The sequence below is a fragment of the Harmonia axyridis genome, chromosome 2 (genome assembly GCF_914767665.1).
Source record: "Harmonia axyridis chromosome 2, icHarAxyr1.1, whole genome shotgun sequence".
NCBI classification, from domain to species: Eukaryota; Metazoa; Arthropoda; class Insecta; order Coleoptera; family Coccinellidae; genus Harmonia; species Harmonia axyridis.
In genome coordinates this window covers 441172-454792 of record NC_059502.1, presented here as the reverse complement: position 1 = coordinate 454792, position 13621 = coordinate 441172, and the positions used below count along the sequence as shown (strand labels likewise).

General features: G+C 39.8%; 1 protein-coding gene across 1 annotated transcript in view; it reads left to right on the top strand.

Annotated features, from left to right (window-relative positions):
• LOC123672816 (BAI1-associated protein 3) overlaps window positions 1-11463 on the top strand; it is a 73199-nt gene extending 61736 nt beyond the window's left edge. Inside the window, exons 9-19 of the mRNA XM_045607117.1 lie at window positions 1301-1423; window positions 3098-3287; window positions 4015-4200; window positions 4268-4380; window positions 4642-4850; window positions 4982-5258; window positions 5539-5866; window positions 5930-6228; window positions 6555-6890; window positions 8453-8825; window positions 10768-11463. Coding sequence (XP_045463073.1) covers window positions 1301-1423; window positions 3098-3287; window positions 4015-4200; window positions 4268-4380; window positions 4642-4850; window positions 4982-5258; window positions 5539-5866; window positions 5930-6228; window positions 6555-6890; window positions 8453-8825; window positions 10768-10862 — 2529 coding nt within the window. The 3' untranslated portion in view covers window positions 10863-11463. The remainder of the gene's footprint in view (window positions 1-1300; window positions 1424-3097; window positions 3288-4014; window positions 4201-4267; window positions 4381-4641; window positions 4851-4981; window positions 5259-5538; window positions 5867-5929; window positions 6229-6554; window positions 6891-8452; window positions 8826-10767) is intronic.
• Window positions 11464-13621: the final 2158 nt, after the last annotated feature.

Here is a 13621-nt window from a genome sequence, read left to right as displayed (position 1 = left end):
TTTCCATCTGCGAATGGCTGCTGAATCTACACAAACTCGACCTATTTCTGAAGTGTGACTGGAGATAGGTCACTTAAGACAATGTCAGGAACAGAGATCGTGGTCAAAAACCAACGAAGCAGCCCAGACCGTGACCAAGCTAGGATTGATGACGAGGAAAGTGTTGCTCTGTATTTGGTGGGATCGACATGGAATACTCTACTATAAGCTGCTCCCCTATGGTTAAACCCTCAATTCTGCTCTCTACAGTGAACAACTCGACCCTTTGAAGCTGCCGATCGAACAAAAGTGGCCATCATTGGTGAATAGGAGAGGAATCGTTTCATCAGGCTAATGCCAGGTTGCATATATCTTTGTTGACCCTCCCGGACCTTGGATAGAAAGTTCTTATACATACACCCTATAGACCTGACCTGGCACCAAGTGACTACTACCTATTCCAGTCTATGGCCAACTCACTTGAGGGTGCAAATTTGGCCCTAATAGAGGCCTGTGAATATTGGATTCTCCTGTGCAACAAACTATGAAATAGAACGGCGCATATTTGACATGAATTGGATGATTGCAACATTTTTTGTAGAAGGTTGAAACAAAGCGGAAAATTCGAAATTACTTTTTCTCCAACCAAATGTTACTACGCAGTTTTCACGTTAAAAAAATGGCCCATTTCAACAACTGATTAACGAAATAAAACGGAGCAATTTCACGGCAGTATTACTTCGAAATGTTATGGCACAATCTGTATCTGTCATGAAAACCAATTGCAATCATAATGTTATGAAAACCATTTATAACAATAGGAAGAATTTTTCTGCAGTTACAAGGATGACCTTTGAAGTCGTATTTTGCTCGAAGTTCTCTAGATAAAAATCATAAATAAAAAAATGAATATCTCCACGTGTACCTCTTCAATATGACAGGCAATATATTACGAATGTGTTCCTCTTTGATCACATGTCAGTTTCACGCTTGATTTAGTTCGCTTTGATATGTTAGAAAACCGTATTTGTATGTAATTGGATATCTAGTCACATATATATTTTCTTGGAAAGAATCTGCCATTTCTGGAAATAAATATAGCAGTTGGGATATTGACAAAAAAGTTGATTTTATCGTTAGAAGGCTAACAAGGTATCAGAGAGAAATATGTTCCCATTTGTTTTTTCTTTCTGGAATTTATTGATGGAGTCGATTTGTTGACTCAGAGGAATATTGAATATATTGAAGTATTTTGCCTTATTATCACTCTGGAAATGCGAATCCTGGTAATTGATGAAGCTCTTTCATGTTGAATTTTCAGGATGATTTCCTGGGATGTGTTACGATTCCTCTTCAGGAAATACCATCGACCGGCTTGGAAGGGTGGTTCAAATTGGAGGCACGCTCACAAAGGAGTTCAGTACAAGGAAGGATTAGACTTAAAGTAAGATAGACTAAACAAGCTTTTTTAGCCTTTTCTTTTTCGATAGAGCTGTTGAAACTGATGACCGAATTATGTAATTTTCGCTGAGTGAAATATAAAGAACCTGAAATTTAAATTTGGACGATTTAATATTGGTCATTTGAAGATTGTAGATTCGAGGGGGGTTTTATTGCACAACGACCTTATGGACTATTGTGCCCTCCATCAGAGCTTGCCCTCCAGATTCAGAGTATCTGGATGGCTTCAAGGTTGATACTTCCTCACTTATAAAAGTCACTTGGTCAAACCATTTTTTGCATTGGCTAGCGATGGCGAGGCATTCCGAGTTTCTTCCTCCTCTCCTCAGAATCTTCACCCGTCATTTTCTGCTAGACTCATTCTCGTTCTTCCTGAGGCGGTAATGCCCTTTAAGGCAATCAGTGAATTATATTCTTGCTAATATCCAGATACTTCTCAGATCTCTCAGCATCAAAGTTTCATAGAAACTTTTAGGAATAATTCAACCCATTTCAGCAGAGTGTATCTCTTTCGGGGTTTCTCCTCATCCTGGAACTCGTTCTTAGGCTCATTTACTTACCACAGAAAGGTTCTGGGCCAATATAAGAAGTTTGTGCTACTTTCTGGCAAGTGTGTTAGCTTCTTCAATTCTTTCAGTTCCCGAGTGACCGAGAATACATTGATTATTATTTCTGTTCCTGTTTTTGCTACGATATTGAAATGAAAACATTATAGAGATACTTTTCAGAATATTTTATGAAACTTCTTTCTTTGTCTCGAACAATTATCAGTTACTTGAAACGTAGCAAGATGGTCTCGATATTTTATGATCACATTTATCTGAAATTTTTCTATGAGGAAATTTAGGCATCTTCTTCTTCTTCTCCTTCTTCAGGTGCCATCTCCTCTCAGAAGGTTGGCTATCAAAATGGCTACCTTCATCTTTGACACTGCAGCCCTAAACAACTCAACAGAACTGCACTTGTACCATTGTCTCAAGTTGTTTAACCAGGAGATTCGCCTTTTTCCGATGTTCCTTCTTCCCTGTATCTTTCCCTGTATCACTATCTGCAATAAGGTATATTTCTCCCCTCTCAGCACATGACCCAGATACTGCAACTTTCCAATCTTCACCCCGTTCAGTATTTCTCTCTCTTTTCCCATTCTTTTGAGCACTTCTGTATTTGATGTCTATTCACCTTATTTTGAGTATTCTCCTGTATGTCCACATTTCGAAGGCCTCCAGGCGATTACTAATATCCTGTTTTATTGTCCAAGCTTCCATTCCATAGAGGAGCAACGGGAATACGTAACATTTTAACAACCTGATCTTGAGCTTGAGATGATTTAGGCATACAAAATACAAGATCTATCAGCCTTCAATGAAGTTCTTCTCAAATGGTTAGGATATCATCAGATAAAAACACAGTCGAACATTAATATTTTCAATATAGTTCACAAGAACACTGTTAAGCTCAAGTGATCCTTCATTCATACAAGTTTTCTAAGTTGGAAGCCTAGCAAAAAATGTAGATCTTTCTCGAACTCCATCTCTAGCGAAAACCGCATAATACGGTTCATAACAGTTCAACAACTTTTCATTCTGCCTTATTTCCGTAAGAATCGCGGTAGAAAAGAGTTATTTTCGCACCTGCCGGAATAACAGAAATTTTCTAGATGTGGCTATCGACGCGAGAGAACCACGGCGTTTCAAACGAGGACAACTGGAGCGAACTGATGCAGCACGAGGGTTTGTACAAAACTTTCGTGGATTACGAACTTAGGAACTGGAGTAGGGAAACTTGGACTTGGAACGGGGACCTTTCAGGACCAGCTTTGACCATCTTACATCAACACGCGGTTCAAGGTAATCGATATGTCTCAATTTACTTCATGCGAGAAAAGTGTCATATATTTTTGGATAGAAACATTTTTCCTTCAAGAACTTATTGTTATTTGAAGCCAATTTTAAGAATGGGAAAGTTATACGCTTTCCAACAGAGGTCTAGCCGATTTTTCAATTGAAGTTTTACTTACTTCTGCATCGTCAGAGGTTTCTAGGTCATAGATTGTAACTCGATGTTAGATTTCTCCGATATCCTAAAAGGTTTTCCAATAAGAGTTATCTTTATTAAAAAAACGAATATATTTTAAGAGGAATCAATAGATGTTTATTTCATTGTGAAGAGGAAAGTTTGCCATTAATGATGGAAAGCGATAACAGTCCATATTCTTCCCTTGAAATTTTCTCTGACATTTTCCGCACAATTACTGCTGTATGTCTTCGATAGCTTCACAAATTCCATCCTTAGGTCAGTATAGACTTCATCTTTCATATGATTCCAAAGAAAAAAGGCTAAAGGGGTTAAATCCCAAGATCTGGATGGCCAATTGTAATCAGCTCGTCGAGAAATAACACTATCACGAAAATTCAGCGTTGAGTAGCAATCTATGAGCTAAAACCATTCTGCCAAGTGGTTCTTTCACTTGTTCTTTCTTGGGCGTACTAAAATATGTTTTACATCTATTGAAAACCAATCTCCTTTAAATGATTTCTTTGAGTTTAATTACCATTATGAATCGTGTGGTTCTAGGGGACCTCACAGACCTACAAATGGCCTCCGTACGTTTTGTGGCCGCTTCCGGCATCTACCTGAAGTATTCCCTGAATCCCCGTTGGATCTACCAACTCCTAACGGACATAGAAAACGCCTGGCCTAACTCGTCTTTAACGAGGGAGGAGGAGATGTGGTTGGCGGAAAAATTCACCGCTATGCAAGGTAAAAAAAAAATTGGTGAATGTAAATCAAAAGACGTTACTACATTCTCGTGTATCTCTACGAACAGAAAGATGGCTGCAGCAGCTACGTCATCACAGACAACTTTTTCCTGCCCTGCATCCACCATCTTTGGCCCGGTTGGAGTACATCCTTCGGTGTCTGGCCTACTTGTCGAACATGGTATGTTTGATACATTATTTACGTACTTTTGATGTATTTTGTATGTTTTTAAAGCTGCTCTACAGTTTTCACGAGCTATCATAAATTGCTCTATAAATGACAACAAAAATTCAAAAAAAACCTCTCTCATCTAATCTGAGATGAAGAGACAGAACAAATCTTCAGAAACATTCAAAACAGATCTGGAATTAAAGCAGCTTTTGGGTGGAGCCTTTATCTGAACAATGGATCATTCCTTGTTAACTAAATTTACTTTCACAGAAATCCTTCTGGAAATGCTGTCCGTTCAACAAGGAGATCCGAGGAGAGATCGTGGCGACCTTAAGAAAAGGAACACCAGAATGGTTCAACGCTCTAAGATCGCTGATGATGCCAACCGAAGAATTCGATAACTCCTTCGTGGATTTCTGCACAGAAGTCTACGTTCAACTGAAGCACGGATTGTCTCATTATCATCCACTTTTCGAAGGGTAAATATAGACTTAGAAACTCCATGGGGGAAGTAAATTTACGACAAAAATCAGTTGCTGTGCATTTGGCTAGCCATTGATTCTGATGTATAATGATGGGTTTTTAGATTAACACAATATTTTCCTTGCAGGACCAACGGAATACCCTATTTCAGCGTGGTATTCAAGCAGATAGACAAGCTGATGTCGGACGAAGTCATAGCATTCCTCAACCAGAACGAACATCCTGACTCGGCCTACAGTCGTCTGATATTCTCCGTTTATCTCGAGGTCAAGGATCTGGCTACATTCGGCCAGAACCTTCCTTCTGGAGGGGACCACAGACTATTGCTGCCCAAGTGTCACGAATGGTTCGAACCATCTGTCAGCTGTTGGTTGGACGTGTGCAAAGCTAAGGCTCTTCAAAGGGTGAGGATATTCTTTTTCTTCTTCATTTACGTTCTGATCTTTTTCTTCAGTTTGTGTCCTTTTCTTTCAACAGTTCCAAGTCTCAAGACACTGAAAAGATCTGATAATTCTAGCGGGACTAAGCTCTGACGCATTCATTTTTGGTGATAATTATCTCAGAAACACGTTCATTACGAATAACTTTCAGTAAATTCCATTGATACCATCTGAACAATACCAAATCGCTTCGTCTAGATCATTTTCGATCATCTAAGAACTTGTTATCAATTCTCCTCAACAGGTGAGAGTGTCGGTAGAGCTACAGAAACCCTGCGAAGGCGACAAGATCGTAAAGCACAGCTCTTCGGCGGTGGACGTGGTGGCGATGTTCTGTCACCTAAGGGATTTCTGGAGGTTGCTCCAGTGGCCTAAGGCGAACCACTCCCTAGCGCTGATGTCGCAACTCATGGACTGCATCTGTTCCGCAGCCCTGCTCTACGCGGACATCATCTATCAGGCCCTAATGGAAACCGGCTACTTCGACAGACTGGGACCTTTCAGCGTGTGCGAAGACATGTGCACGGCACTGAACAACCTAGAATATGTATATAAATTCGTATCGTTATTAGGTGAGTGCTGAATCTTAACCTTGAAATTACTGGTCTTCAACATTCGATAACTACCATCCCCAGAAAACTACCTCGATTTCGTCACTCTCGAATCCTACGCGAGCGAAAGCCTATTCTACAGCCTGAGGAGCCAACTCGATGGCACTTGCAGTCAATTCCAGATGAGGATGACGGACATCGTCCAGAGAGTGGGACCACAGATGCAAGAGACCCTTCGGAAGACGATGTTCCACGTGGCCTGGTCTCCGGATACGCTGCCCACGAACCAGGCGGTCGAACCGCTGTTCGACTATCTGCACTCCCACCTGCAGCTCCTCAACCTGTACCTGCTGCCGCAGAACTTCCAGAAGGTCTTGCTGGAGGTGAGTCGTGAGCTAAGCTTAAATGCTATTTGATTTTACTAGTAGGAAGGGAATTTTCAGTCTTCAAGAATGAGTTTGGATCTAGTTTTATCTATGGGGTACCAAATTCTAAGGCTATCCAAGGATTCTAAGGTTATATCCAAGGATTCTGAAAGGTTTGAAAATAGCAAACGAGGGGATAATCATTCAAAGAGAGAGCTTGCCCCATTTCAGAGAAACTTGTACAAAAAACTCAGTATTCCGACAAAGAGTATTTTCTACGAATTTCTCATACTTTTTCCGAATTTTTTAGACCCGTTAGAGAAATGTATTCTTTCTTCCTCCAGGTTTGGGAATACACATTAGCGGAGCTGAGCCACCAGATGGACACCGGCGCGACAAGCGACGAGCTGCCCTCCACCTTCCACGACAGGCTCTACGGCGCCCTAGAGCTGATGACGGAGTTCTTCTACAGCGACGGCCAAGGTCTCTCCTTCGACCGTATCCACTCGGAGACCTTCTACCGCATTGAGACGATGCTGCAGTACCACCGAACCGACACGGATAAGTTGATAGAGACGTTCTACAGCCAGCGACTGGAGGAGCAGAATACCATCACCAGCGGCGCTTACGGCGTGCTGGCCGTCAGGGCCTACTTCAATCACGATTCGCTGTGCGTCGAGGTGAGTTGGCTCTATGTGTCTTCTTTTCTGGGGACTAGGCAGCATACCAAGCTGCAAATTTTGGGCTGTGAGTGGCTGTGGAGCACTCGAGAGTGTCAGTTATCCAGTTGGGGCTATTCAGCTCTTTAAAACATTCGAGAGGAAAAGGAGCACAAATTCTTTTCTTTGGCATAGAACCTTTTGTTAGTATGGGTAAATGTACCTAGAAGGAAGAGTTTCAGGAGAAGGAAAAACACTCTGGCGGAATCTTTCTGGGTTGGATTTTTCCAGAAAGTTTCTTCAATACTTTGATTCTGCAATATCTAAGAAATATCTGGATCTTAAAAAGAATATGCGACTCCCCCTCACACTGGATTCCTTACATGGCATTGCCGCCTCAGGAACTAGCAGAAAACCAAGAGTGCAGATTCTGCGGGGAGGAGGAAGAAACTCTGGATCACTTGGAAGGAAATGTTAGGCAACGCATGGAATCGTGTTGTCAGGGGTCTTTGCTGACTTGGTAATGCCGTAACACCATAAAGCAACTGACCAGAGGAAATAAGGTGACTCTACTATGGGTACCAGAGCACTGTGGGGTTGAAGGAAATGAAAGAGCTGATGAACTTACAAAAAGTGCATCAAGGTTAACACCTGCTGGACCTGAGCCTTTCTGTGGGATAGGAAAAGACCAATATAAAGCTGCGGTCCAGCTATGGGAGTTGAACAGTAGGACAATCGACTGGACTAACACTCCTAGACTTGTTCACGCAAAGAAATTCGTGAAGATTTCACCTACCTACACCAAAAATCTCCTGAAGCTGTCGCGTGACGAGCTTCGGGTGGTGGTGGGACTGCTGACGGGGCACTGTCGGTACAAACATCATTTGTACCGTATGGGAAAGTCAGCAGACGAGATTTGCAGGCTCTGTGGATCGGAAGCAGAAACAGCCGAACACTTGATATGCAAGTGTCCGGAGCTGGCTGGCCTAAGAACCATTCCCATGGGTAAGCCGGTCCTGGATACTCGAGAGGTAACGGCCAAGGCTCCTAAGAAGGTTGTCAATTTTATTAACGTCGTTGGCGACCTCCCTGGGTTTCTATGAATGGGTAGGGTAGTGAACAAAAGACCTGCATGGTCGCAGTTCCCGGAAGGCTTACCAAACTAAAACAACCCCAGTTCAAATAATAATAATAATAATAGGCAACGCAAAAAATACTTTGGACAAAAGACTTGTAGAAGTCAGGAAGAAACCTCCTGGAAGCAATTCCAGAATCTGGAGTTCATTAGAACTCTGGAATTGGAGGGCGAACTTAAGACTACGAAGTCTAATGGTGAGAACAGCTCTGAGATGGAGCTCGAGAGATGGAGCAAGCTTTAGTTTCTTGGTGACAATTCGAAGATTCCTGATCAATCATCATCTCCCATTGGTGCATCTCATTATCTATACATATGTCTTGTATGTTCAGAGATATAGTCGAATGATATCAACAGTGTCGAAAAGCCTCCAGGTCTCTCCTTTCGAACTTTATCGTCTCAATTTTTTTTTTGATCCTCAACACTCACATTCCCAAATTCTCTCCAGGTGCTTCATGCTCGGGATATCATCCCACTGGACCCAAACGGCTTCAGCGACCCCTTCGTCATCATCGAACTGCTACCGCACAAGATATTCCCGCACTGCAACGAGCAGCAGACCAACGTGCACAAGAAGACGCTGAATCCGATCTTCGACGAGTGTTTCGAGTTCAGCGTGTCCCTGGACCAGTGCAGGTCGCCGGGGGCCATGATAGCCTTCACCGTTATGGACCACGACGTGCTAACCGCCAACGACTTCGCCGGCGAGGCCTTTTTGGCACTGGGCAGTATACCAGGGGTGGCGGGCACGGGAACTGGCGTCGATAATTTTCACGGGCTGAAGCCGGTCGAGCTGATATTGATGCAGCAGCACCTTAGATGTGAGTACCACTTGTAACCACGGTACGTTTGATCACCGTAAGTAGGGAATCAAAAAAAAAATCATTTATCTACTACAGATTCATTCAAAACAACAATATAAATTCTGGAGTAATCATCATTAGAGATCCCTTCTACTCTATGCATTTCAAAAGTTACTCATAAAAAAATCAAAACAAAATTGATTTCTCATTTCTGGAAGTATGCAACTTTTCAAGGTAGGCTTTCATGTAAGACCATATTTAATTTTCGACAAAGAATTACATCTTAAAAATTTCTGCACTTTTTTGGTAATATCCTGTATATAGCTTAACAATTACAGATGGATATCTGTATTATCCTCTAATTTGTATGGAAAAATAATACTGAATAATATTGAGAATTCTACTCAATATCGTACTCCAAAAATACGAAGATAATCTCCAGCTTCCTAAAGGCAATAAAGAATCCGATCCGGCTCGAAGGACCAAAAAATTTTTATTCTTTGTTCAAACAAACTGACAAAATGTAAAGGGTGTTTTTTTTTAGAGCTATAGAACTTTAAATTGCAATGAAACAACGATGGATTATTCGATTGACATGAATTTCATTTATCCGCAAGATAATCTTGTGGCATTACATTTTAAATATGATTTCTGGCATATGACCGCCACGGCTGGCTCGGATGTAGTGCAATCTAAACGTCCAATTTTCGATGACTTTTTCCAACATTTGTGGCCGTATATCGGCAATAACACGGCGAATGTTGTCTTCCAAATAGTCAAAGGTTTGTGGCTTATCCGCATAGAACAATTACTTTACATAGCCCCACAGAAAGTAGTCTAGCGGTGTTAAATCACAAGATCTTGGGGGCCAATTTACAGGTCCAAAACGTGAATTAAGGCGGTCACCAAACGTGTTTTTCAATAAATCGATTGTGGCACGAGCTGTGTGACATGTTGCGCCGTCTTGTTGGAACCACAACTCCTGGACATCATGGTTGTGCAATTCAGGAATGAAAAAGTTAGTAATCATGGCTCTATACCGATCACCATTGACTGTAACGTTCTGGCCATCATTGTTTTTGAAGAAGTACGGACCAATGATTCCACCAGCCCATAAAGCGCAACAAACAGTCAGTTTTTTTGGATGTAACGGTGTTTCGACATACACTGGAGGATTAGCTTCACTCCAAATGCGGCAGTTTTGTTTGTTGACGTAGCCATTCAATCAGAAGTGCGCTTCATCGCTAAACAAAATAAAATGGACGTAGTGTACGATACGTATTCCGCACAGAACCATTATTTTCGAAATGAAATAGCACTATTTGCAAGCGTTGTTCAGGCGTCAGTCTATTCATGATGAATTGCCAAACCAAACTGAGAATAAATCACATGACAGCTGTTGAATTGGTCGCCATCTTGAACAGCAATGCCAACTTAAAGTTATATACCTCGAAAAAAAAACACCCGTTAGAACTGTAAACAAAATAAGCTACGTGAACTTAAGTAAAAGGTTTTCCAATAGAAAATATACAATTCAAAATGGTTACAATGCTTTCTGACATTTCTTGTGTCATTTGTGTTCAGTAGGTTTCACCGTTTGATCATGGAAATATACAATAAACAAGGTTTAGAAATTGTTGTATTGTTTTATCAAAATCACTGTTGATTTGTGAATACTGAGAGAAATTAAGAAGAATACATGGGTTACTTTATTTTGTTAATCGACAAATCATTCGTTGCATTGTAGACAAATTTGAAAGTAAATTTTCTTTACACGATACAAGAATACTAGGTACCACTTTTAAATTTGTCTAAAATTCGACGAGCCTGAAATTTTTTTGAAAACAAATCTCGTAGAAAAAAAAATGGCGGAAGTGGAATATTGTTATTATTCATGATTTCGAAATGAACTTCCGTCCACTAAAGACCAAACCAATCAAATGTTTCAATTTTTTTTCAGATCATCCTATCCTGATGATTTTGGAGTCCAGGGGCGGAGATCGTCAGGCCATCGACTTCGTAAGGAAACAAAAACTGAGATTGGCAGTCAAGTAATAAACCTTCGGCCAATCGTAAACAGCCGAACAATTCTGTATCACGCTCCCCAAACGGCGACGCGTGAGACGAGAAAGAAGACCCGTTTTCGATCGTAACTATTTTTTTCGTACGTGTTGTTCACCACTAATAAGTCTGATAACACGAGGCAATCCCGGGTTGTTGGTTACGGAACCCGCACTTTCAGAACGGCCTTTTTAGGGAGAAATCAACGAATCGATTTTTTACAGTAAAATGTCCCGCGCGGTTTGGTACTCTTCAAAAATAAAAGGGCCTGGAGCCGAACCTGCGCGGGCGTACTGATTCCGACCCTGTTTCGATTCTACGAACGGGGCAGCAGGGTGGGACTCGGTAAATTAATTGGCCCTCTGCCTGGCGTTATCCGATCATTACTATACAGGGTGTCTCATTGGCGATTGTTCACCTGGTACAAGAAGATTCAGAGTGAAATTTTCGGATGAAATATTCCTCTTTAGAGTGGGCGCCTCTTTAAAACTTTAAATTGACTCTAATCCATTTTAATTCCAATAATTTAATGGCGAACTGGAATACAAAATTAAACGGAAAATTTTTAAATGTATTAGTATTCTAAATTAATCAATTAATTTAATCATTAATGAATTAATTTAATAATTAATCAATTAATTTTAAAGATTCAGGCTGAAATTTCCGGATAAAATATTTTTCTTTAGAGTGGGCTCTCTTTGAAAACTTCAAATTGGCTCAATCCATTTTAATTCCAATAATTTAATGGCGAATTGGAATACAAAACTAAACTGAAAATTTCCAAAAGTATTATTATTTTTAATTAATTAATTAATATTAATTAATTAATCAATTTAATCATTAATTAATTAATTCAATAATTAATTAATTTTAAAGATTCAGGCTGAAATTTCCTTTAAATTGACTCGATCCATTTCATTTCCAATAATTCAATGGCGAATTAGAATACAAAACTAAACGGAAAATTTCCAAAAGTATTATTATTCTTAATTAATTAATTAATATTAATTAATTAATCAATTTAATCATTAATTCAATAATTAATTAATTTTAAAGATTCAGGCTGAAATTTTCTTTAAATTGACTCGATCCATTTCATTTCCAATAATTCAATGGCGAATTGGAATACAAATCTAAACGGAAAATTTTTAAACTGAAAATTTTGTCCGCGCATTCAAACTTCAAGTAGGATTATGAACGCCATTAGCGTCCCAACCCTACTTGAAGTTCCATAAGCGTTTAACAAAACGTGAACAGTGGTGTGTAGTGGAGCTTGTACTAACGAAGTTTCACCTCACTAAAGAAGTTTCACCTCAAAATATTCCAAGATAACTAAAAAAAAATTGAATTAAACGAAATGTATATTTCGGTTTTTCGTAATGCGTGGAGATTTTTCCAGTGGACAGTCGAAAATGACGCATCCTGTATAGGTTCTTGTAAATTGTTGTGTTGCTGTTCAAACCTTCGTGGATGTGGTGCAGACCTTCCTCAATACCGTTTCTACACCAAAAAAAAAATGGATCTTTCTTGGAATATGGTTGTAACTAGTGTGTAACTCAAAATAATAACCAACGCTATTTTTTCTACGTGAAGTCTCATTCCTATCCATTATACTACTATTGTAAATAGATTTATATTTTTATAAGGTGAACGGATCGAGCTCTTTTTTTTTTTTTGTTGCCTATACAATTTGGGGAAATTGGCGAGAGCTGAATCCGTTCTGGAGAGAAAATCGTCTCAACACTACTGTAGTTATTTTTATACCTTGTCATCATGCCTGACAGCCGCTGTTTTCGATTATTCGTGCTTTTCATGGATCTTCGGGATTGCTGAGAAGGTCATCGCTGAGGCCGGAGATTGGATAGAGCGATTTTCTTTGTTCGGTTCTTGTCGAGCTATTGGAATGGCGAATACACCGCTGTACGGGGTGTGTCTTAGACTGGTACTTTAATTTCAACAGAAGATTGCAGGGATGACAAGAAACATTTTTTACTTCACCCATTTTTTCCCATTTGGCTCGGTTGGAAAGATACAGGCTGTTGAAAGTCCATAAAAAAAAAGTTTCGTTAATGATTTCATCAAAGGAAATGATTTTCGGACTATAGTTCTTCATTAATGAGATGAATCTTCTCCAAACACAAAATTCCAACCATGAAAATACCAGTAATTCGAAGAACCAAACTCTAATTTGAGTGATTTCTGCTTAAAAAAACAAAATTATCTGTTAAAATAGAAAAGAATAGGTGGTTCTTCGACTGAATGTTCAAAAGATCCTTAGAAAGTAGTTCGAGCACGTGCGCATGCCTTAACTAAGAACTAACAAGAGAGTGCATAAACGCCACTGAATTCTTAGTTTAGTTCTTAGTCCTTAGTCGTAAGAACTAAGGACTAAGAACTAAGGACTAAGAACTACGAACTAAGAACTAGGTTAGTTCTTAGTCCTTAGTGCTTAGTCCTAAGAACTAAGAACTACGAACTAAGAACTAGACCTAGGTTAATTCTTAGTTCGTAGTCCTTAGTCCTAAGAAATAAGGACTAAGAACTACGAACTAAGAACTAAACCTAGGTTAGTCCTTAGTCCTAAGAAATAAGGACTAAGAACTACGAACTAAGAACTAGGTTAGTTCTTAATCCTTAGTGCTTAGTCCTAAGAACTAAGAACTACGAACTAAGAACTAAACCTAGGTTAATTCTTAGTTCGTAGTCCTTAGTCCTAAGAAATAAGGACTAAGAACTACGAACTAAGAACTAGG